The following is a 25709-nucleotide window of genomic DNA, read 5'->3' as shown; positions in this document are numbered from 1 at the left end:
CAAACATATTCCCAGAGCAAAGGGGTTGGCACATCTTGGAGTTGGCTGAGGGAACTAAAGATACTAATCCTACTGTTCTTGAGATTCCAGCCAAAGAGAACCCATCACCCAGGAAGAAGAAATGCAGGTTTCAAGGAAAGGTTTGGGCCTCAAGTCAGACTAAGCTGGACTGAAATCCTGGATTCTTTTCACTTCTTTGTGCAACCTTGGAAATATCACTGAATTTCCCTGATTCTCAGTTCCCTTCTCTATAAAATAGAGGTAACATTAGCACCTGCCTCATAGACAATTGTAAAAAGAATTAAATGAGATGGGTTGGAAGAATCTAGCAGTGTCTGGCACCTAAGGAACCTCAATCAATGCCAGAGAGACCTAGAGGTTATAATGGAGGCCACAACCTCCTTTTGTTTCATCTAGCATTCTATCATCTACTAACTGTGTGACCTTTAGCAAGTGACTTAACCTCCCTGGGCCTTAGTTTTATAATCTGTAAAAGAGGGATAACAGTGGTTCCTAGCCTATTGGTTATGGAGTCTTGATGAATCAATACATGAAAAGCACTATAATAGTTGCTGGAAATATTAAATGACATGCGAGGATTAGCCATTGTTATTATTGACTGATATGTGGCAAGTGACATTTAGGAATTTCAGTCCTTCCCAGTTTCATAAATCAGACTTGAGTTTTCAGTATAAATATTCGCTTACGTCTGTCTTTCCCATTGGACTGTGAGTTCTTGAAAAGCAGGAAAGTGTTTTATTCTCTGTAGAGACCACAGCCTCTTATTAAGAAGGATGCCTGATATTTACCAGGGATCACGCACAGCACTGGGCATATTGTAGGGATTCAGCCAATGAGGGTCAATATAGGAGGGAAGTGGGTCAGGTTAAAGAGAGAAGAAGGAACCCAGAGGCATCACACTACAGAGTAACCATGAACTATCAACATTGCTGTCTAAAAGCTGGTCCATGTTTCACCCTCATGTCAACACCAGCAGAGTCCAAGGAGAATGTGTGGAAGGAAAGAGGAAATTGTAATCTGCCCACGTGTATATTATTATTTATGTATTGTGTGTGTGTGTGTGTGTGTGTGTGTTGGTGTGTTTTGTTTTAGTCTGCAGGCAAATGGGGTACCACCAATCCATTCTTCTTTCTAGACTAGGGATCAGGGAGGAATTGTCATAAACAGCCTATGAATTTGGCCAAAAGGTCACTATTTCTCCATATTTATAATCCTTGTCATGCCCAAGTCTTTGACGTGAAGAACGATATCTTATTCCTCTTTTTAGTTCCTTCAGTTTCTAATGCTTAACACATACTCTGCCCACAGAAATGCAATAACAGTATGTAAATGGAATTGAGTTTCTGAAGTTCAGAAAGTCATTCACCTTTTCCTATCCCTGTCCGACTAGCCCCTCTAGCCAGGTCTTTCCTTCCAATGTCCACGGTATAAATAAATAGCATGTAAATTTTCCCCAATGATCTTTCTCCTCCATCATTGCTCTGGACCCCTCCACCACTCTGTCTCCCCTATCAAAACTTTAAGTGCCATTGTGGAAATGGAATTCTAGGAATCTGAAGATCTGAGCTGAGGCAGGTCCTGAATTTCTCTCCCCAATTCCATGTCTGCCCTCCCTCTGAATATTTGCTGGTTCTCCATTAGGCGTACAGCAATTCCAGAGAGCGTTCCATTTTCTCCTGCCTTAATGCTCTGCTCCTGGACACCACACTGCCCCTAGAGATTGCATGTTGGAGAGAGATGGAAAAGTACTTTGAAAGCGTGTGCCTGTGAGGAAAATGCTAAGTATTCTGTCTGATCGCTTCAATGACACGTTTGCTTCTTTAGAAACTTGACTAGACAAGAGTATGAGGGGAAAAAATGAAAAGATGAAAATATGTTAGGCTTGGCTGAATAATGACCAGCAGGGTGAAAAGATAAGATAACCACCCACTTACAGGATTTCTCTCCTCCAGCCCAGGAAGTTTGACAACAGAAAGCACTGAAACTACTCTTAATGGAGGGCATGCTAAAAAAGCAACCATATGGCCACTTTCAGGAAATAGAAAAGTTTACTACATAGAGGCAGTGTCTGAGCCAATAGGACACAGCCTCCATCTTGGAAAATAACCAAGAGGATGCACTCTTACTTGGGATCTTTTAATTACAACAGATTCAGTGATGAATACCAATGTCGTTGTCAACAACCAAGTAGCAAGGAGTAGACATTGAGTGATTTATGCCAAACAATTTGCAGGAAGGTGTCTCACTTCACCCTCACATCGTCCTCTCATAGATCAGAAAATAGAGACTTGAAATAGGGATTCCCTACCCAGGCACCGTGGCACACGCCTGTAATCCCAGTAGCTCGGGAGGCTGAGGCAGGAGGGTTTCGAGTTCAAAGCCAGCTTCAGCAACTTATCAAGGCCCTAAACAACTCAGTGAGACCCTGCCTCTAAATAAAATACAAAAAAAAGGGCTGGGGATGTGGCTCAGTAGTTAAGTGCCCCTGGGTTCAATTGCCAGTACCAAAATAAACAAAAAAAAAAAAAAGAAAGAAAGAAAGAAAAAAGAAAGGAAAGAAATAGTGATCCACCTCCCACCACACACACAATCACACAATATTATCTAGCTATAATTGGCAGAGGCCACGACTCAAACAGAGATGAATCTGTCTGCAAGAGCTCTGCTTCTACCTTCACTCCTACACGGTGATACACCTGGTCCACTGAAATGGACCATCTTCTTACATTTATTTTGCTACCTTCAGAATGCCTAGGTATGGTGGGATGAGGCTTGTAGGCAGGGAGGCCTCATTATCTGAAGACACAGGCCTAGTCTGAGCTGTGTGAGTGTAGGCAGATTCCTTGACACCTCTGGGTCTCCATTATCACACCCCTCAACTGGGAGTGAGTATAACTCCATTGACATCTCTGAGCTGTTGTGAAGACAAAACAGAAGTAACCAGAAGAGCCCAGAGCAAATACAAAGGATTATTGACCTCCTTTGATTTCATTTTCCCTTTGGCTCGACTTCCTGTTCCCAGGTAGAGAGCTCAGTGGCTTGGGCTAGCCACACTCTGCCAAGTTCTGGAGAAGCAAACAGGTGTTGTTCCTCGGCCAGGCCCCTGGGGGGCCCACAGGATGGTGAGCCCGAGAGAGGACAGGAGTCGGGATGCTGGGGGCAAGTGGTAGTAACTACAGACTGGAAATGAGACCAGGTTTGGAGGAGGTAGAAGGCCCACAGGCAGAGGCACAGGGGAAGGCTTCTAGGGGAGGTGGGATCCCAGCTCCGCCTTGGAGGCAGGGCTGACATCATAAATCCACCATAGTCCTTAGTTGTTGTTTTAACCAAAACTTGATTTAAAAAAAACAACTTTGAAAAAAATGGAAACTGATGAGAGAGTAGAAAGAATAGCAAAGGGAAAAAATAGCTCTTTTAGAAACTCCCTTCAACTCCCTGCAGCTGGATTACCCAAAGCATCCTAAGTAGGGTCATTTCCCTACCCAAAATTAGGGGGTGGGAAATGGAAAGAATTCAATAGTTTAAAATTTTTCATCATGGGAACTTATTTGAACTATCTACATTTAAATTATGGATTAATTTAAGTTAAGAGTATTCTGAACCCTGGAACCAGATCACTGAAATCAAATCCTCCTTCTCTCACTTTTTAGCTGGGCGATATTGGGCAAAATTATTTAATTTCCAATAGCCTCACTTTCCTTGCCTCCAACATAGGAGTGCTTAGAGCACCTTCTTTGGTTTGAGGGAGGATTAAATGAGTTATTTGTGTAAAGCACAGGAAGCTACTGCTTATAAGAGAAGGAATCAACATAAAGTCTTCAGAATTTAGGGGAGCTCAAAATTGTGGTCCATCGCTGACTGCTACCTTCAACGGAAATACCCAAACCTCCTTTCTTGAACATATAGGGCCTTTCAACCCTTCAGTGAATGAGAAATCAAGCATACATTTCCCTGCCTATCTTTCTGGACTTTGTGCTTGGCCAACGAATATATTTTCAGTCCAAACCTCACCCTTTCCTTTAGGACTTTTCACCTGATAAATGCCCCTTTGATGCTTTTGAGTACGGCACCCGCCCCTCTACCCTCATGCAGGGCCTCGTCCCATGGACATTGCCCCGTTAGGCACAATGATGACTCCACCAAGTCCAGAAAATGGTTGCGGCCTCCTTGGACCCTGATAAGCCCCCTAGATAGGAGGCCCAGAGGACAGTTCAAAACCCTTACCCAACAGTCCAGCCAGATTGCTTTGCCAGGCATGATCTCAGGCTGCTGGAAACAAGCCTGGGAAATCAGATAGGAAAAGAAATAGGGGATGTGATTATGCTCTGTCTCCCGGTTTTCTGACCCAGTATTGCTAGGTTACCGCCAATTAAATTAGTATTTATCAAAATCTCCTAGTTTCCTGTACCCTAAATCCACTGTATTGGAACCTGGGCCTGTGACCTGGGAATCAGCATTTCACAGTCACCCCCAGCTGTTTCTAATGTGGGTGCTTCGACAGCCACCCTTTGAAGAGTGCTGCTGAGAACCCTCTTCACACAGGGGAGGTGGGAGGAGGAATTGTCTTAGCTGGACCTTCCACATCAGTTGCAGCCACTCTGTTTTGATCTGCTTTGTTGGTGATATGTCACTATAGACTTTCTTCACATAAATTATCTTTAGCTTTAAAAAAAAAAATCGTTTTGGGGAGCGATTGGTATACTGGAAAGAACATTGGATTTTCAGTCCAGGTGGCCCGAGTTCAATTCTCAGCTATTTACCAGCTGTGTGACATTGGGTGAGTTGCCAACTCTGTGTCATTTCCTCATGAAAAGATAATCCTGCTTCACCAGGCCATTCTGAGGACCTGACGAAATGATGTCTAACAGCCTTAGGAACACGGGATCATTTTACAGTGAGGGCTTTGGCCATCAGCATGGAGCCTGCCTGCCCACATTCAAATCCAGCAAGTGCACAATTAAAGGAACCTTGTCCTTTCTGCCCTTGTGTGACTTTGGTCATCCCTGTGGACTGAATCCATGACAAGTCTGTACCCTGGTGCAGAGATGTGACTTTCTTCGTGAGGACTCTGATCTGAACATCTTCTGAACTCCAGCATAACTAATGCCTTTTTTCTACCCAACCCCATTTGCTGTCTGCTGACTTGATGGATAGAGAAGCCATTGGAGAAGGACTCCAGGGGATAAGGCTGTGTCTGGGCCAGTGGAGTGAGCGGTTTTCAGCATTCTGTCCTCTTTATCTTCCCTCTTCTTAGGCGTTTTTGCCAGGCAGAACCTCCTCCTTTCTCCTTGCGGCATCTCTTGATGGAATGCACAGGTAAGGATCTTGAAGAGTACCAGCTCACTAGAACAGTCCACAGCCAGAGCCACTGATCTCCACAGCTGAGCTCCATCCTTACTTTCAAGCTGTCCTCCCCCTTCCCGCTCATACCATCACCATAGCAACACAGTGGTGTAAAAAAAAAAAATAAAAGAACTGAGGCATCTAAATATAGTCTGAGTCTCTCAACACTTCCAGCATGGAGCCTAAAACCTATGGGGTGACAGCTAGACGCATCCAAAGGATAACTGGCCACCAGAAGGGAGGATGAGTCAAAGGAAGGGGTCAAGGATAGAAGGAAGGAAAGGAACAGTCATTTACCAAGCCTGCTGCCTGCGCTTTCTCATTTAACCTCCACCACCCCCCAATGTGGATGTTATCTTCTCCACATTACTGCTGAAGAGAAAGCAGCTCTAAGAGGTTAGGAACGCAGCCAAGTTCACACAGCTGTAAGCAACAAAGCTAAGACTTTAACTCAAGCTTCTGTTACCCCAGAGTTTCTGTTTTTACCCCTTGTACCCTATAGACAGGTGCAGGTGACATCTTTTTGCTGGGAACACTGGGCTTTTTGGGCAGATCATAAAAACAATTTGAGTTTAGAGCTCCACTAAATTATGAGATGATACTAGACTATGTACCTAAGCCGCCCGCTGTGTTTCCTGGGGCTGGGGAGAATGAGGGTTGTTGAAGGTGCAGTTCCCAGGGTATGCCAGGGCAAGAGGTGGCATTATCATGCACTAAAGTGAAACTTATAGTTATGCATAAAGGTGTGATTAGAAGCCCTAACAGAGAGAATGCTTGTTGTGATTTCCACCATCATTTCTTCCCTCATTCATTCATTCAAGAGTGTTTTTATTAAGCATCAGACATGTGTTCAGCTCCGGAGACACAGAGAGCCCTCTGCCCCCCACAGAGCCTAGAACAGTGGAGAAGACAACCAAGAAAATGATCACACAATTGATGGATTCCTTACAATGTGACATACCCTGTAAGTCCACACCAGAAGAATACCACCGGCCTGAGGCTATCAGTGGAAAGGACATACAAAGCTCTTACAAACAAAAGAAACCTATTGGGGGTCAGTTTTCAAGGTGATGCGCATTTTCAAGGTGAACAGGGACTGTGCTAGCTAGCTGCTGAACCTCAGCCACCGGCTCCTGTGATCAGTGCTGGCTGTGGATCCATCCCCACCCCGTATCTTCGTAATATCACGGAGTCCATCAGATAGGCGCACAAGTGAGGCTTTGAAATCCAACAAACTAGATCCACATGGAACCTGGCAGTAAGGAAATTTATTATGTCATTTTCTTTCAGTCCTTGGTGTCACTGACCTGAAATTGAGTGTGCATGCCGAGGGTGATTGTGTCATGGTGGTATCTGGACGGGGTGATCGGGCGGGTGCTAGTGGCTGTTTAAGGACAGCAAGAGGAGCAGTGAGAAGTGCTTGTGAATTAGGCAGGAGTGGGAGGAAGAGAGTAGGCCTCAGAGTTGTGAATTTCTGTCGGATCCAAAGCTTTCTAAACTACCTGCAAGGCAGCAAATATGGGGGCCGTCGTATGAATGAGTTAGAATTAGATAATATAACGTGTGTGGAGCTCTTGAGCTCTTCAGAGAAAAATGCTGTCTAAATACATAGTGTTCACATCAAAGATAATGATACAGTACTCTATTTATAGTGCTGTGCTACCTGCCTGCCAGCTATTTCCTGGGGATGTGGGAAAGATGAATGGGCAAGATCTCGGGAAAGTGCTTTGAAATCCTTGATTAAGGGCCCTCCAGGCAAGTGCAGAGTTTAAAATGTATTATATTATTGTCACCGTCATTACGTTTTTTGTTTTTTTTTTTTTTTTTATCACCCCAGAGAGTCACTGCGTTTCTTTCTCAGGTGAATGACTCTGTCTGACTGTTCCATGCCTTGAATGTCCTCAGAAAGACAGCCACCCCCAGATGCGTAGTATAAGCAAACATGATTTTAACTGGGCTGCCTCCTACCCGCTGATCCTCACCTGTCTCTAAACCCAAGCTTCTTTTTATTCCTCCAATAAGACAGGACTTGGTAAATGTCCTGTTTGAAATGAATAGTAACCGCCCATCTTCTGCCCCTGAACAGAGTGGAGAGATAGAAACAGGAGGAGGGACAGCCCCCACGCCCTCACTCTGTCCAGCAGAGTAAGGAGCAGATCTTGGGAGGATTTGTTAAAGCCAAGGCAGCGTGGGAAAGGACATTGACAACTTGGAACCGGTACTACAAAATCAGACTGTGCATCTCTGAAAAAAGAAAAGGGCATGGGTGGGGGCTTAGGTGTCAGTAAGAGCATCGACCGTCCAGGCATGAACTAACTCTCCTTATCCAAGGCTGAAAAGCCCTCAAGAGTACAAATTGACCCAGGTGTAGTGGTGGACACCTGTAATCCCAGCTGCCCAGGAGGCTGAGGCAGGAGGATCTTGAGTTCAAGCTAACCTCAGCAAATGCAAAATGCTCAGCAACTCAGTGAGACCCTGTCTCTAAATAAAATACAACATAGGGCTGGGGATGGGGATCAGTGGTTGAGTTCCCCTGAGTTCAATCCCTGGTCTCCCCCTTGCCCCAGAAAAAGAGTATGAATTGATCCCATTGGTTCTCCACCCATACCCCGTGGAGATAAACCTGGACCCTTGAAGGCCTATCTCTAACCAATGGGATTTAGGTATGCAAATGAGCTGCCTCTGCACTAAGACCTAAGAGAAAACGGTGTTGGGTACCAGGAAAGGTTGACCTTTGAAAGATATTTGGTTCACATTGGGGCAGTAGGTGCAAGGGAATGATGACCTCCATTTCCAGACTTCCTAAAATAGGGTAAGGCCAATATGCAGTGCTATGAGAATGAGGAATGGTGTTGAGGAAACGCAAGACCTCTCAAGGCATACCCTCCTTTGCCAGCAATTCATCCTCAGACCAGACCACTGAGTTCAGGAAATACCCTGCCTGGTCCCAAATCAGCACTTGTCAAACTGCCAGTTATCTCAACCTCTTCTGATCCTGTCCTAGGAACTAGGGGAAGCATAATCCTTTTCTTGCTTGCTCCATTTATAACTGAAACAGATCATCCCCAGACTAAGTGACATTTATGACTGCTTACTCCTTGCTAGTTACCATGCTACAAATTTTCCTTGTATTACCATGTTGAGTCCTCTCAAAAACCCCATGGGTAGGTCTTATAATTGCACACATCTTCAGATAAGGAAACTGAGGCTTATAGAGAGCTTCAATCAGTACTTTGCCAACACTTTTGAGGACAGCACGTGGATATCTCTGATTCTAAGGCCCATGTTCTTAACCACTGAAGGATGGAGTGGATGATCATTTGCATAGCATCGGTCACAGAAAGGAACAAAGGAGGATACGCTGAACTAAAGTCATTACCGAATAATTGAAGTGACAGCTGAGGCAGAATTCTAGCCAAGAGGTCTCCTCCCATACATGTTTTGAAGGCCAGGAAAAGGAGGTTAGACTCTTTGGGGGGAAATCAAAGGGAACTATTAAAGTGATCATTACAGCGCTCACAACAGAGTACTATGTACAAAAACAGAATCAGTGAGACCAGCTGATAGCTGGTCCTCCATATCCCTCTCCGTGTAACTTGGTGACTGTAAAGCATGGGCTCTGTGGTCAGACAGTCCTGGGTTCATGGTCTACCACAATTCACTCATTCATTCAACAGATATATACTGGATACCATCTGTATCCCAGAGACTATTCCAGGTGCTGATAAATGAGACAGAAAAGGTTTCTGCTGTCTGGGAGATTTTGTTCTAATGGAGGATACCAAACATACATAGATAAACTAACAAGAGAAAAATGAAACAGGGTGATTTCATGAAGAACTTCTGGAGCACCAATCAGATGGGTAGACAAGGAAGTGGCATGTAAGCTGGGGCATTTAAAAATAATATGGTTATGGGAATGTCTGGAAAAGAAAAGTTCCAGAGACTAGAGACAGCTAGTGCAAAGGCCCTAGGGTAAGAATGAGGTTGACACATTCAAGAAAATAGAAAGAAGGCAACTATGGCTAGGGCAGAGTAGATGGAGAAAGATGGGAGAAGGTGTTCGGAAGGCAAGAAAGGTTGATCTTTGAGGGCTTGATCAGCAGCTGTCAGTGTGAGCCTGGAGCCAGCAGCAGCTGCACCTGGGAACTTGGTAGAAATGCACATTTTCAGGTCCCACCCAAACAGACCTGCTGAATCAAGAACTCTGGGAATGCAACCCAGCATTCGGTGTTTCATCAAGCCTTCCAGATGATTCTGAGTAGGCCAACATTACAATTCAGAATTTCTGGATTATACAGTTTTAATTGTATTCCAAGCACAGTGGGAACCTGTCCGTGTTTTAAGGACAGTGGCATGTTGGGGTTTACTTTTAAAAATTAAAAAAAGTCCCTCTGGCTGCTGAAAGAAGAGTGGACTGTAACAGAATGAGAGGAACGGACACAGGGAAGCAGGTGAGGTGGCCAGTGTGAGTCCAGGCAAGTGGCGACAATGGTTTGAGTAGGGGCCAGAGCAGGGGTCCCAGCAGAGAGGGACCATGCCAAGGAGTGGAGGGAGGGTGGTTCACACTGGTCTGACAAGGCACGGGGGCGGGCAGAAGGAAGAGCATGGAGACCCGGCTGCCATCTGTTCAGAAGCACAGTTCAAAGACAGCAGCCTCAAAGAAGCCACCCCCCATTCCCGCTCCAGCCATCTCCCGGGCCCACTGCCTACAAGTAAGAAGCACAGTGGAGAGCTGGCCTGGGGCAACCTGGGCTGGGAAGAAAAGGAGCCAATGAAGAGTTGGGGCCGTGGTGGATGACAGGCTGCAAGGCTGAGGCCTTGTTGGTCTGATTTCCTGAAAGACTTAGTTAGAGGTTAGCTCTGGAGTGTGACATAGGAGCCCTCTTTACGTCACACACTCACAAACACAAACACACACTGTTGAATGAGACCTGCAATTTCCCCAAACTCGCGTTGTCGGGTTTGCTCCTATCATGACCAGTAAAAATCCCAAGACAGAAACAGGCTTCTTGTTCTCATATAAGTTCAGGGAGGGTAGGTGGCTTAGGAGAACCCACGGCCAGGAAGGAGCCGCGCATCTTTGGCACATGTCTGCCCTTCTCCCCAGTCTCACCCTCCCCCTGGCCCTGGATCTGTGACTGTCTGTTCTCTGGAACAGCCCATGTGGACCATCAGGATGTCAAACCTTTCCACGTAAAGGTCTCGTGATTTCCATCCCCACTTCCCTCCCTTGTGAAAATTCTCCACTTCTGCTTTTAGACTCTATTTCCCAAAAAGTTTGCCTACTGTGCTCCTCCCAAGAGCACCCAAAGCAAGTAAAACCGGCCGCGGACTAGATTCTCCTATTAGAGCAGAAGCTACACAGCTTCTTTAGCTGAACTGAGATTAGGACTTGAGCCCTCTGGCTCCCACTCTGTGACAGCCTGGGCCCCATTTTGTGTCTAGGTCATCCAAAAAAATATTGATAATAAGCATCAGCCATTTGACTAGTGGAAGGGAAGAGCTATGGATTGGAAGACAGGTCGTTTAGAAGGCTCACAGAAGGAAATTTCTGACAATCCTTTGTGACCCAAAACTCAATACACCTCAAATGACTGACATGCCAGCTGTACACAGTTCTCGTACCCAGGGCCGCTATGGGCCATGGTGTTGTACTATCCCCGGGGACCGTGTTCCCCTTCACTCCTATGTGCATGGGATGCAGGGCAGGTGCTCAATGCTGCAGCTCTGCTTCAGATTGGCCCCTGCTTGGTGCAGTCAAGAAAACGTCTATAGAATTAGCTGACCGTCTACAGAGTGAAGTCTCTAATTGAAGGACCAGCCCAGGCACAGCCATGTTTTCTGAATGTACTACTCACTGGGATCTCTAGAAATTACCCACCAGCAATAGGAACTTTGTGAATGCTCCAGTGGACAGGGAACTAAGGTGGAAAGCAGGAAGAAATGGCCAAATTTGACCCAGGCCCTGTGGAGCCAGCTCGTCTCTCTCCCCAAGGATTAGAAGGTTTTTCTTGGGTCGGAAGTTTTATGTCTCTACCACCCAAACTTTCTCTTTTTTGTTCAGATCAAAATCATTCTTTAAAAATGAGCTCCCCAGCAGGAGACAAAGCAAGACAGAGGGACCCAACATCTGTAAAGCCATGAATCAGATAACCAGCCACTTGTTCCCTTCAGTGCTGGGAGCAGACACACTGTTAAATAAATTATTTCATGGATTATTTTCACTGCCTTTCCAAGAAGGGGATTCATCAATTTCAGGACACAGCCACCATTTATTCCCAGATCACTTGTGTTTTTTACTTCCCCTCTTGACTTAGAAGAGGGAGAGAATTGGAGCTGTCAATCTTTCTGTCTTCCCCCACACATTTAAGGTGAGCCAGGGCAAACTTGGGGGCTCAAATAGGGCTATAAATAGCAATATTTGGACCCAAAGAAGGATGTATAAAAGTCGCATACAGAGCTGAAACCTAGATAGGTTTACAGCTATGAAAATTAAGAATTTAATTCCCCTTTGAGATTAACTAGCAAGACCACTACAGAGATCACCTTTAAGAAGGCCTGATTCTCCTTCTAATTCTAGTGGATTGTTCCTAACCCTCACCCCACCATACCCCGTTCACATACACACACTCATGATTAGAAATACAGAGCATTTCCACCATGAGACAGCAAAGAGGGAGAAAAATCTTTACAGTAGCTCAAAGAGATAAGAGCACTCTTGTCCTAGCAGAGAAAATGCTATGAGGCAGTGAGTGGGCCCCTTCCCTTCCCGTGTGTGCGCGTGCACAGGCACAGACCCCTGCTTGATCTTTGCTTAGTAGCCAGAAGAAATAGTCAAGGTTAGGAGCCGCCTTAAAATTTGTTGTATATTTAAGTCAAGACTTACTTGAACTCTCTGAGAAATTTGTGAATAAGTTGGTTTCCTCCATAGAGACACTGAATTTTTAATATTTTAATAATAATTTTTAAATAAATTTTAATGATAATGATTTTAAATATTTTTAATAATAATGAGTTTAATAGTGACCTCTGCTCCATGGAAATTTCATACAAACAAACAAAGGGGAAATAAAAAAGGTATAAATACACACACACATATACATATGTGTGTGTGTGTGTGTGTGTGTGTGTTTCAGCACTGGGGATCAAACCCAGGGTCTTCCGATACTGGGCAAGCACTCTGCCACTGATCTATACCCCCAGCACCAAAGGAAACCTTTTTGATGTATATGAAAACCCTTTACCCACCATTAGACTATACACTCCATGAAAGCAGGAGCTTGTCTTTGAGAAGTAACAAGAGGGTGGGAGATGAATGGATGAACAGCTGGATGGATGATTCAGAGACCAAGTATCTCGTAGGTGTCACTGAAGAGGAACCAAAGAGTATAGGGATAAGACATCTTCCTTGCCCCTGAAATGCAACTTATTTCAAGAGGCGAGATAATTACACATGAAACAAACAGAAAATGCTTCAGACAGGACATGATTAACTTAGAGCAACAATAAGAATATAGAAAATCCTTATTTTAATTCTCAACAATGTGGGCTTGCTGTGCAGGAACATCCTCTGAGACCTAGGTGGTACCTTGGCTGTATCTTAGATTCGCTAGTGGATCTAATAGTAGAGGACAGAGCAGGACACCCCTAACTCCTCTGTGTGGCTTACAGTCTCAACACTGTGGCCAACCTAAACCCATGTCACTCCCTTGAAACCATCATGTATTTTCTCACTAGCAAGTACCCACCATCCCCTTCTAAGGCTTTCCTCCTGATGGCCAAACCAACTCCACTCATCATTCATCCCTGATTAATTATCCCATGCCCTGGAAAAGCTACACTGGTCTGATGCTAGGCCAAGTGCTTCCTCGGTCCTGCTCTTACCCTACCATCATACTTACCACATCTTATAATTATTACTTAATTAACTGTCTGCCTCCTCACTACATGAAAGACTCTCTAAAGGCATAATAGATCTTTTTTTCTTGATAATGACACATGACATGTACTAAGTGCTTAATAAATTATTTGTTGAATGAAAGGGATAGAGGGGTGGATGGATTAACCAGTGGAGGAAATGAAGGAAGGAAGGAAGGAAGGAAGGAAGGAAGGAAGGAAGGAAGGAAGGAAGGAAGGAAAGAAGGAAGGAAGGACCGACCTCCAAAGTGAGCAGAGATATGACATGGTGAAGCACAATGAGAAGAATTTAAGTACAGCATTTGTGTGGACAAATTTGAAAAAATAACTTCACAGAGATGGATGGATAGATGGATGAATGGATGGATGGTGGATAGAAGAATGAATGGATGGGTATGTGGATGGCTGAGTGGGTGGATGGATGGATGGTTGGATAAATGGGGGAGTAGATAGATGAATGGTTGGATGGAGGGGTGGATGGATGGATGGATGGATGGGTGGGTGGGTGAGTGGATGAGGGGAGTATCAGCATGGAGCTGTCAGGGATTGGTGGGGTGAGGGACTCTGCCCAGGTTTGAAGAGTCAGAAACCTGACTGGGGGAAAGAGGGGAGCTGCTGGTACTCAACCAGGAAGATAAAGAGACAGAAAAAAAGAATCTAGCATGGAGAGGTGAGGTTTCTAGAAGCTTCTTAGAGAGGTTCACAGGCATTTCCCCCATCCTGCTGCCTCGGGTCCAAGAAGCTTTGTGAGCATCCAGTGACCTGGAGCAGCAAGACACATTTACAAGTATAAGAGGGAGCCAGGTTGATATGCAAAAGAGTCATTTAGAAGGAATCATGAGGGAAGAGATCTCAGACTCCAAAGTTCAGCCTGTGTTTAGAGATTATTTCAAACATGGTAGGACCAAAGTGTTAGGAAGCCTCCGCCTCACAGTCCAACTCAGAACAGATCCACTTATTACTGCCTGGGCAGGCTGAACTTCAGGGGGAGAACTAACTCCATGGTTCCTAGGGTGGCTGCAGCTTGGGAATGGCACTCAGAGCTTACTTACTTACCTGCTGGTAGGGAGTAAGCTATAGGAGTAATAAGGAACATGCTAAAACCCCAACTCCACTGCTGACTAGCTGTGTGACTCTGGGTGAGTTACTTAACCTGTCTGAACATTTTTCTCATCTTTAAAATGGAAGTAATAATAATAATACTCATATTGACATGGCAAAATAAGGATAAAATTAAAAAGTTATTCTCATGGAGCCAGACGCTATATATCCATCTAAGATTTTTTTCCAGATTTCTTCCTTTCCATAAATGGTGAAATTCAAGGGTCCTCCTCCAATGTATTATTCATTTATTCAATGGATAGATGCTTCTTCCTCTCCCTTTCACCCTGAAGGAACTCAACAGTTAAAGAGAACTTTGTAGCACACTGAGGATCAGGGGCCCAATGCGATGGGGTGTCTCACTGCAAGGAATGCTCTGTGAGGCCAGCAAGCTGCCTGCAGCATTTCCCCCAATCCCCCTGGTTTGTTGGTGGGAGATCTCCTGGGGCTTCCTGTCCAGGAGGCACAGCCAGGTCTGAGCTGGAGATGCTGGAGGCAGGTGTGGGTGAGCCCTTGCAGCCGCTGACAAATTGCAGACTCCAGGAGCAGCTGCCTAGGAGAGCCTGTCCCCTGGACCATCTAATTAGACCACTGAGCCAGAAGGAGGAACTGGGATGAAGGATTCAAACATCCCCACCTGAACCCATGAGTCAGATCCCTGTCGTTGGAAAGATCTTCTGCAGAGTGGACAGATGTCATAGGTTACATTAACTGAGCGTCCAAGGTGATGATTCTGACCTTCCAGCTGACTGTCCCAATGAGAATCCTTAGGCATGTCATCAAAGTAGCCTTCAAAATAATTTTTGTCCCTCATGACATATTCTTACTGCAAAAAGACAGAATGGATGCATTTCATGAGAACCCAGGGGTGTTAGAATTCACCATGGCACTCAGAGTCCTGATGGGGGGTGCCTCCTAACATGCCAGGCATTGCCAGGTGCTGGAGCCACAGTGACACAGAGCTCACACTCAAATGGGGACAGAGAGACAGTAACCAAGTAACCATCAGCTAACTTTGGGTTGTGATCAGTGCCCCAAAAGGAACCAATGGGGTATCACGAGGGAACAGACCTTCGCGGGGAGGGTGTGTCCATGAGGTAAAGTGGCCACACAGGGCCTCTCTGAAGAGGTGGTGTCTGCAAGGAGACTCAAGGGATGAGAGTGAGTCCAGTCCTGATCCCAGAAACAGGGAAGCCCGGGGAGGGGCCAGACCCAATTTGAGGAGTGGGAAGATCAGTGCCCCTGGGACCCTGGAAGGGTAGCTGCTGCTGTGAAGTCCAGGGGCTCTGCAGCTCCCTGTAGGCCATGGTAGGGCTCTGTGCTAACTCCAGCTACAGGGGCCACCGTGGGACCTGGGCTGATTGTAATCCATGACACTGATTGTAATAGGGGGAAAGGATTGAAGAAAGTAAGCAAGGGTAGGGCAGGAAGCCCAGAAGGGCCAGGTGATGGTCCACGTGTTGGGGGCCAGAGGCAGGCGCCAAAGAAGGAGACGGGGTGGAGGTGAGGCGGGGCGTGATGCCAGGCTTGGGGCCTGAGTCGCTTGGTAGACGATGGTGCCATGGACCGAAGTGGGAGAAGAAGTTTGGAAACAGAACTCGAGACCTGGCTGGTGACTCTTGTTCAATTTAAATGTTTTGTTTTGTTTTGTTGACCTGGTTGTGTGACCAGCGAGGACTTCCCCAGAGCTGGAAGGGCTCTCTGTGGCCTCCGGGCAAAGTAACACCTTCTATCAGAACAGATGTGCTGCTGTCCCCCCCTCCCCCTTCCAGCAGTCAAAATTCCTGACTGTCCTGTTTCCCTGCCCTCGACTAAGAAGTCAGTGGCGGCTGCTTTTCTGTTATCTGTTCACCCCAAAATTAAAACAAGCACAAGTCATGCAGTATTGGGTGACACGAGGTCTGCCCTGCCCAGACCCTGTCGCTACCGGGGGCCAGAGGCCAGATTTTGAGAGAACATGAGAGGTGCTCTCTGTTACCGTTCGTCACACTCCAAACCCCTCTAATAACCCATTTGGGATCTCTCCTCCTGTTCTTTCCAACCTTTGTTGACCTGACTTCTATTTACAGCCTGTACCACCTCTTGGGTCACCAATTCTTTGTTGATGTACCCTTATTTTCTGACTTAATGGCTGGAAGCTGTTAAGATCCTCTCCGATATTACTCTCCAACTACCAAACTGAGGTCATTATTACTCTTAGTAATGATGGTTGCTATTTATTAAACAGAACACACATCCTGCCAAGAACTTCCTGTGCATTATCTCATTTAATAACCCAGAGAAGCAGGGATTGTTATTCCATTTCACACATGAGTCGTGGAGAACTTTGACAAGATGCCCAAGGTCGCCCTGCCAGTGATGGGGGAAGGAGGGATTTCAAGGCAGGCCTTCGGTCTCCACGTCCTGGGGGGGAGGGAGGACCAAGTGTCGTGGCTTTCACAGGTTGCTAGTGGTGGCTCGTTGGGTTTGTCAGTACCAGGCCTGGCAAGAGATGAGGGCTTAGAGTCTGCTTTTGTGGAAGTTCAGTTGGCAGGGCTCAGGGCATATTAGTAATTGCTGTTACATTCACCCCGGGGAGTGATGGACCCTGATCTCAGTCTGCAGGATCAACATGGTCACCAGCAGAGACCCCGTAGACATCCAACCACAGTGCTCATGGTGACTTGGGAATGCTCGGGAAAGCAAAGTAGTTGACCCAAGTTAGACTGTAAAGATATTCCTACTTTAATAAAAAGGAAGGGAGGAGCCCTTCCACCTTCCCAACAAAGGCCACGCAAGCCTCAGGGCAGCAGAGCCTGGAAGGGGAAGCACCCTGGGAGCAGGCCAGGGCTCCTGTGGGGGGTCTCCACTGCTCACTCCATCGGCAATGCCTCACATCCTCCAGGGGAGGCCAAAATGTCTTGACTGGGGTCTGGTCCCGAAATGTCCGCTCATGAGGCTACGTCGGGGGAGAGGCGCAGGCCTGCCTCTGTTTTTAAAGCAACTAGTATTTTTTTTTAAAAAGAAGAAGAAATGTAAAAATCAGGGGTTTTAAAGTCAACTTATATTTTTAAATGTTCACATTAACAAAATACCACTTTTCAACAGACAGAGCAGTGTAATTGTGTGAGTCACAAGATCCCTGCAGAAGCTGGGGTGCTCTAGAGTTAAGGGACCCACCTATGTGTTCCTCCTGTGACTGCCAGAGCTCCTTTGGAGATGGACTCAGTGGCCTTTGAGGCCAGCCATGAACCACCAGGATGCTTGACACGTGTGGAATAGCCCCCAGCTCCTACAGGCCCCTCCCTGATTGTCATGGCCACACAGAAAGGGTAAAATAGCTGGACTTTTTTAGGCCTAGATTCCCAAGGCCATTTGGGGTCTGGGGTCTGGTCCTGGAATGTCCTTTCTTCCTGCTCTTTCTATAAAATAAATCTTTTAAATTAGTATCAGCTGGTTTTGAAAGTGAAAAAAACAAAAAACAAAAAACAAACAAACAAACAAAAAACTCCCTAGTTCCAAAAGCAAGAAGGATAAGGAAACCAACATTATGGGAAGGTGCTAATGCCTGAGCCTTTATACAGTAGTCCCTGATCCTTATCTACAGAAAACTCTAGAAAAGAAAAACAACTTATAAGTTTTAAATGCCTTTTATTATATTGTTATAATTATTCTGTTTTATTACGAGTTCTTGTTAATCTCTTGTTGTGCCTAACTTATAAATTAAACTTTGTCATCGGTATGCATAAGGGGAAAAAAGCATAGCATACGGAGGATTCAGTACAATCTGTGGTTGCAGGTAACTACTGGGGTTAGAAGGTATCTCCTGTGAGCTAGGCTCGGTGGTGCACACCTATAATCCCAGCGGCTAGGGTGGCTGAGCCAGGAGGATCTCGAGTTCAAAGTCAGCCTCAGCAATTTAGCGAGACCCTGTCTCAAAATTAAAAAAAAAAAAAAAAGGTCTGGGGATGTGGCTCAGTGGTTAAGTGCCCCTGGGTTCAATCCCTGGTACCAAAAAAAAAAAAGTCTGAGATCACACAGCATAGCTGTAATTAGAACACAGCCTTTGACCATAAAGCCCAAGCTCCCTCCAGTCTTTGAGTATGGTCACATAGTGTAGCTACGTGAAGCACAGAAGCAGCCCACTGAGTCTGGAGGGGGCCCTGGGCAGTCACTCTCCCCCATGCCACCACCTCTGTGGTGTTGGGGCAGACTTGAACTTCTCTGCCTCTTTTTGCTGTTTCCTTCTCTTCCTGTTTTTTCTCCTGGTTGGTTTGCCCCCACTCGGCTCCTGGCTTATGATACTTATTTTTCCATCCACAGCAAAACGATTCACATCAAGGTAATTGATGATGAGGCGTATGAGAAAAACAAGAATTACTTCATTCAGATGATGGGCCCCCGCATGGTGGATATGAGTTTTCAGAAAGGTGTAGTACCCTGTCCTCCACACTAACATTAACATTCTTCTCTCCTTTCTTCCTTTCTACAACCCCTCTCTCTCTCCTCTTCCTTCTCTTTCTTCTACCTGAGTCTCTTTCCCTGTTTCTTCTTCTCCTGTTCTCTGTTCACTTTTCCCTCTCCTCTGTCCTCTCTCTCTGTTCCCAGCTCTCTCCTAACACCTGCCAACTTGTCACATGGTATCCAGAAAAGGGATGCTCAAGAACCAATGGCAATTTTTCTGGGATGAGGAGGGGGAGGGAGGGAGAGAGAGAGAGAGAGACCCCTGCCCAAGCCCCAGAAGTATGGAATGTGGATTCTCCACTTCTCTTGAATGACTCAGAGCACAGGAAAGAGAAAGGGCAGCAGCACAGAGGCGGACAAGAGGCAGCACGAGGAAAGAGACTCAGCACAGATTGACGGGGACAGTTATTCCCAGGGCTGAGCTTAGAGTCCTCAAAAGTTGAGAATCTGTGTTTTTGGGGTCATGGTTCATTCCACTCCCAAAGCAGGCCTCAGGAGCCGTCTGACCTGCCACATCCCTACTATTAAGACTTAGTTCTCTCCCTGACCTTGACTGAGCTGGAAATACCAGTCAAAGATCTTCCTGTCTTACTCTATTTTCCCACTCAGAGCAGCTAGGTGTGCAGGCAGATTTGGAGTAGTGGGCCAGAGGATTCTGATCTTCAGGGAAGCTTCTCCAACAAGTTCATAGAACTGCTCAGAGTGGATGGAGTCCTTTGCCTTCAACTTACACGACCCTGCACATCCCATGGCCTCCACTAAGCAGGTCAGGAAATCCTTTCCATCTAGATCATACCATGGAGGAAGCAACTACTAGATTTGGGGGGCAATGTTCTTTGGCTAAGTCATCAATCATGTCCCTCTGGGCCAGGCTCATGGGTGCAGAGCTCCCAATTCCTATTGAATAGCAAAGTCTCTGTGGCAGAAAAACAGTCTCACTCACATTTTATAGATAACCCAGGACCTCATATCTAAGGAGAAGAAATCACCCCAAAATGGCTCAACAATCAGTGAGTGTTGTCTTTGGTTCACGGAGCGAAGTATGAAATGGTGTCCAAGAAAGAGCCCCAAAGGTCACCAAAGATGTACTTTTGAAACACATGCATGCACGCACATGCATCAAGTCCTGTGACCCCCCCGCCCCCCGCAAAAAAAAAACAGCTCAGATCATTTTACTACTTTACTAGTAGCAAAGCAGAGCATGTCTTTAGAATATCACAGGAATATCAGAGGATCTGAGGACACAGCTAAGCTGTCATTCATTCATTCTCTTTGCACTTTGAGAGAATTTAGGTCCCAGCCAACTGCTCCTCTCAACCCCCCCCCCAAAAAACCCCAGAAAATAATAATTCCAGCTCACTAATTGGGCCTGCTAACCACCATTGTGGTTCCATGAAGGACCAGGAGACAGACATGCCCAAATTCTCCAGGTGACAGTGAACCTGTGCTAGCCTCCAGCCAGTCTGTAGGGTAATGACTTTCAAGAAATTTTGCTTCCCTGAATGATATGCTTGTAAAAGACACCATGCCTCTTTAAGATAGCCAGAGATGAACAGAAATCTCACTACCTTGTGCCCCAAACCCAAGTTAATCAGCTTTTATGAAGCCAGACTTAGGACCAACACCCCATGCAATAGAGGTAGAAATATAATGGATTCTTGTATCATATTGTGGTTAGTATTTGTTTATTCTGGTTCCCACCTGATAGCACAAGTCCACTATCAAATAAAGAATGAGAAAGACAGTAGACTTCTGCTGCCCGTTCTTTCCCACTGCTCTCTCTCTCTCTACCTTCCTCATAAATGCTTTTCCTTTTAAATTTTTCTTTAAGAGACTCATGTGAGAAGTGGGTACAGGCACAAAAAAAAAAGGGGGATCCAGGTCCTGGGTTCCACGGATGTATTTGCTATGGTAGAAAGTTCTGGGTCATCCCAACAGGCAGGTAGTTGACCTGCAGCCTAAAAGAAATGGCACTGTTACCATGTGACACCCTGTGGAATGTGCTGCCCCACTCACCTCCTACTAACCCTCGGCAGGACCTAAAAGGACTCCTCCCACCATCATCCCCAATCTCCCTCCCCGTTTCCTTCCTGTCCTCCTGGCCCCTCCCTTTGCCCACCTGTCCTGGCCTCCTGGCTCCCTTTCCCTCTCACCCACAAGAACAACTGTGATCAAGGAGACAAGAAAAGCCGAGACCATTTTTTATATGAGAACATCACAATCCACCATAGTCCTATCCAAGGCCACCGTGGTGGGACAGGGCTGCATGTGCCAAGAGTGACGGGGAATGATTTTAAAGGCTATGCTCCAGGTGACTGACCAACCTGCCCACCCAGTCGACACACTCTCTCTCTTGTTGTCCCTACAGGAAAACCATAAGGGTTAAAATAGTAGATGAGGAGGAATACGAAAGGCAAGAGAATTTCTTCATTGCCCTTGGTGAACCGAAATGGATGGAACGTGGAATATCAGGTGTGAGATTCTTTAAAAACAAAACAACCACAACAAACCAAAAAAAGCAAGAATTTTTTTTTTAAACAATCCAAAAGAAAAAAGCAACTCTATTTTTTTTTCTCCCCTCCACCCTGTTTCTTCCCTCCTCCTCCTCCTCCTTTCTCCTTTTGGCCAATGGACTTTTTAATTCTTTTTCCCTCCTGTATTCTCGCTCTCACCCTGTTTCGGTCTCATCTCTGCCTTCTTAGCCATAGTTTATTTCCAAAGTCCTCCTTTCCCGCCTTCTGGGCAGCACTGGGGCCTCAACTCCTCACGACCCTGATGAGTTACTTCTATGTGTTGCTACACTTATCCAGTTACCGCTGTCCCCTGCACCCCACCCCATACCGTAGCCTGTGATTGGGAAGACTCCTTGATGGGTGGGGAGGAGAAGAAAGAGAAAGGAATGTGATGTGCTGCATGCCTGTGCCCCTTCCCTGCCTCTTACCCTGCCACTCCTCACTCTCTAGCCAGGATTGAATATGGGAGGGTGGGGGATGGGGGTGGGGGCTCACGTTGCCATGATGCTTTGACAGTTTTCTGCTGCATCCTTCGACCTCTAATGAATGCTTGGCAGGCTATTCACTTGCAAGAGTGGCCCATGGGCCCCTCTGCCCTTCATGGAGGTAAGTGTGTCATCTGGCTATTTCCCAGTTGGGTCAACGGTGGCAAGGGGGAGGTATACCAGTTGTCAGAGGCTTCTGGAGCTCTCTGAGAGAGAGCTGGCTCCTGAGGTAGTCCTGCAACCTGGAATCCTGAGCTACTCTTCCTCCCCCCAGCATCCTGTCCACCCCATTCTACCCCTCTTTGAAGCCCAAGGTAGGGTAATTAATTCAAGCTACTTTGGGATAATCCAAGCTTTAAAGCAAAAAACTGATAGTCTTCAAGAGAAAAGAAGTAAGTCCAGGTGTGAAAATTCCCCTAGCCAGTAAGCCCTGAAATAAACTGACTCTAAGTAGGCCCTGAGGATTGATGATGGGTTTACCAATGGAAGGGACTCTCAATGCTGTAGTCTCTGCTGATGGTTTCTGAGGGTAACTATTGAAGACAGCTAATGGATGGTTCATGTACACCTACCTTAGCTTGGCATCCACAAGTGAGGATATTGCCTAAATCCCTCAAATAACCTTTATCCCACACTAGAGAAGTGGCCCCTCCTCCTCCTCAGGACATGCATCTCAGCACACCTGCCAGTGGTTTATCCCTAAGGGGCTGATTATGTTGCAACCAGGGTAGAAAGAAGGAAGTGTTTCTCCCCTTGAAGAAAATGATTGAAGCTACCCCTTTGAAAGAGTCAGAGAAATAGATGTGGGAATGAGAAAGCGTGCTCGAGGGAAATACCAAGAGGAGGACCTTGGTACTCCCCTTAAGGGAAGAGATGCTGCCGGGAGTCTCATGGAGAACGGAGCAGTGAAATTCACCCATTGTTCAAAAAGGACAATCATTTTGCAACCACTTCATATTCGTGTAACAAGGAACAGCAAGAAGCCAACAGACCCAAAGGATTGGGCAGCAGCATTTCCCAAGGCTCCTCTATAGCTCTTCTCAGACATGTTTGTTTGATCTGTTCTTTCCATCCTCTGGGGAGTACCTGAAGAGCTAAACCAATTCTGTGCCATACTGGCTTGGGCACATCTGGTGGTATACGGGTTGACACCCTCTGGATCTTCCATAGCTCACCTTCTTCTTGATCACCTAATAAGGTGCTGCCATCAGCTGACTGCCAAAGGGAGAGAAAGCATCTCTCGTGCCATTTCACTGAATTTCAGCTAATCATCCAGTTCCTACCACTAAGGAGATTCTCACAAGTTGTGTCAGCACCTTCTTTACTTCCTTCTCACCTCCCTTGTGCATTTATTCCACCTCTTCATGATTAGTTGAAATTAGCAAACACCTGAGGCCATTGTAAGCTAGTATCATCAATTTCCACAGTTCCAGCTACTTAGTGCAAGTCAAAGCAGCCCAAAGGTTCATACAGGGGAGCTGGAAGGAAGGCAGAGGCTCCAGCCAGGAGGAAAGAATTGAACACCATCTATGCCTTTGTTCCAACAGTCAATAAAGTCTTCTCTTCTCCCTCCCCTAAAACCTCTACCTACTGCAGGACAGAAAGTGACCTAAGATAGGTCTTCTACTCTCTAGAGACCTGACCAAATGCAAATACCTATAGCTACTCCCCCTTTGAGGACACCTTTCCTTTTTACACTGGATTCTTTGTCAGTTATCAGCAAAGCCCTGGTGAAATCTACTCTTGAGGGAGAGTATAGGTGAGAAGGCAAATATTTCAGCGAGCTCTCTGTGGGATGTACCTCCATATCTTTCCAGTGACCAAGATCCTAAGATGGAAGCAGACAATGAAAAATTTGTCAATTTCTCAGCCTCCTGCCCTATGGCCTAGGGAGTTGACTTTCAGGTTTTTGTTTTTTGGGTTTTTTTTTCCAGTTCTTCTTATATATTGGCATCAGACCACCATAAGGTGAAAGGTCATAAAACCAGATTGTCTAGACTCAGAATCAAATGAAAACCCATACTGATTTGCAGAATTCCCTGCTGCTCTCGGAGTGAGAGACAGTACAGTGGAAATTGCTTTTCATTATCACTGCTGTATGGGAGAGTCCTAGGCATTTAGAATGACATACTCTCTGCATGGTCAAGATGACAATTGCATTTTTTTAAAAAAATAAAGGACAGGATTTGAAATAGAAGACTGTATTCTTGGCAAACAAAACAGACATCAGAAGTGATATTAAAAGCTCTGAACAATCTGTGGTAGAGGAAAAAGGAAAGATAAAGAGTAAACATGGTTGCCCTAGAGTGGAGTAAGTCCTAGAGTCTACGAAACCGGCTTCTGAGAGCAGCAGTGAGCAGCTTCTTCAGGGCTGTTGGGCCTGGATCTGGACACTGGAAGTCTCAGGAGGGGAAGGAAAACACTGCCCTCCAATAACTGGGCCTATTTGTTCCTCCTCTTCCCACATGTAGGGACACCCAGACAAATACCCCAGCTGCTTCCTAATTACTCACAGAGCTATACTCTTTTCTGTTTGTGCCTGGAGTGTACAAGTGGGTTTAAATGACTCTCAAGCTGACCCTGGTGGCCAATACAGGAGAAAGTTCCACTCCAGCTTCTCTCATCAGCAGCAACAGGAAAAACACCCTCAAGGTATTGCATCACTCAAAGTTGGCCTTCCTGGATCTCACAGACCCATCTGTAGCTGTTTAATGGGAAGTCTCAGATTCCTGCCGACAATGGCCAGAGAATGATGCAATTCCAGCTGGTGGCAGGCCTTCTCTGTGCTCTAGGAATGAGCCTGGGTTGGAATGGACATCTGAGTGAAAACCAGAGCACTAGGACCTTTTTGGAAGAACTTCTTTGGTGTGTGTCCTGGTACACTCATGTGTTGGGATCTCCAGCCTTCACTGGAACTCGGGGACCAGGAGATGCTCTCCCAGGCAAACCCATGGAAGGAGCAGAATAAACAAGTTCTCTTGTTCTCTATCTCCATGTAGTGAAGATAGGCATTGATCCATTACTTCTTTAGAATTCTAAATGGAAGATATCAGGAAGAATCAATTGCTGTTTATATGGTGTGCCGATTCTGGGTCCACATGTCTTCAGTGGCTATGAATACAGGATGATAGATCCCAGGCCTGAGTGGCATTCCTAGAGATTCCTAGAAAAAATAAGTCACAACTCCCTTCCACCACACATACACATACTCCTTCCACCAATCATGGAAGGGTGTTTCCAGACTTATCTGACAAGCACCAAGTAGTGAGGGGCTTTACTAAGACACTATCAGAATAAAAGCATGGTATGTCATAACTTTTTTTTTTGGAGGAATGTTGAAGTCTAAAAGAGTTAGCATAAGTACCATGCTATAAATTCAGATAAATGCTATAAACTCAAGGTTTATAAATTCAGAGACTAGGGACAACTTGTGTTGGTTTTATCTTGGTTCAATGTCCCAGTCCATCTAAGGAACTTTCATTTGTCACCTCTCTTCTCTGACAGTCTCTCTTCTCCAGAATATATGGACTCTGATTTCATCTGCCTTTTCTGGAAAAAAGAAGGCCACCTCCCATAGATGCAGCATCCATGGAAAAGATGATTGCAAAAATAGATGGCAAAAAACAAAACTTTACTGAACACTATTAGATGCAGGGACTTAATGGACCCAGGTGACACAAAATGATAGGAGTCCATGTCCATGACCCTAACCTCCAGGATACATCTATAAAAAAGACAAACCATTTCAGGAAAACATTCTGAAGGACTTATCTTTTTCACTAACTCATTCTTTTAGGAGAAATAAACGTGGTAGCTCAGATGCACTTCGTGGCCATAGAAATCTATGGGCACTGGAGAGCAGATCATAGTCTGATTGTCAGGT

The 25709-nt window shown here is 45.8% G+C and overlaps 1 protein-coding gene across 9 annotated transcripts in view; it reads left to right on the top strand.

Moving 5' to 3' along the window:
• The window catches only part of Slc8a3 (solute carrier family 8 member A3), a 133282-nt gene that overhangs the window by 96509 nt on the left and 11064 nt on the right, over positions 1-25709 (top strand). For 6 of the 9 annotated variants that reach the window (XM_078050128.1, XM_021724844.3, XM_021724843.3 and 3 more), the window contains exon 3: positions 21197-21300. The exons of 1 other annotated variant lie outside the window; for it this stretch is intronic. In XM_078050128.1, the coding sequence (XP_077906254.1) occupies positions 21197-21300 (104 nt within the window). Of the gene's footprint in view, positions 1-18687; positions 18795-21196; positions 21301-25709 lie in introns of those variants that run through there. 2 more of the 9 variants (XM_040276461.2, XM_005322845.5) reach the window with 2 other exon arrangements.

Source organism: Ictidomys tridecemlineatus, chromosome 5 (genome assembly GCF_052094955.1).
Source record: "Ictidomys tridecemlineatus isolate mIctTri1 chromosome 5, mIctTri1.hap1, whole genome shotgun sequence".
Classification (NCBI taxonomy): Eukaryota; Metazoa; Chordata; class Mammalia; order Rodentia; family Sciuridae; genus Ictidomys; species Ictidomys tridecemlineatus.
The sequence above is the reverse complement of the archived record's forward strand: the minus strand, read 5'-3'. Positions and strand labels throughout refer to the sequence as shown.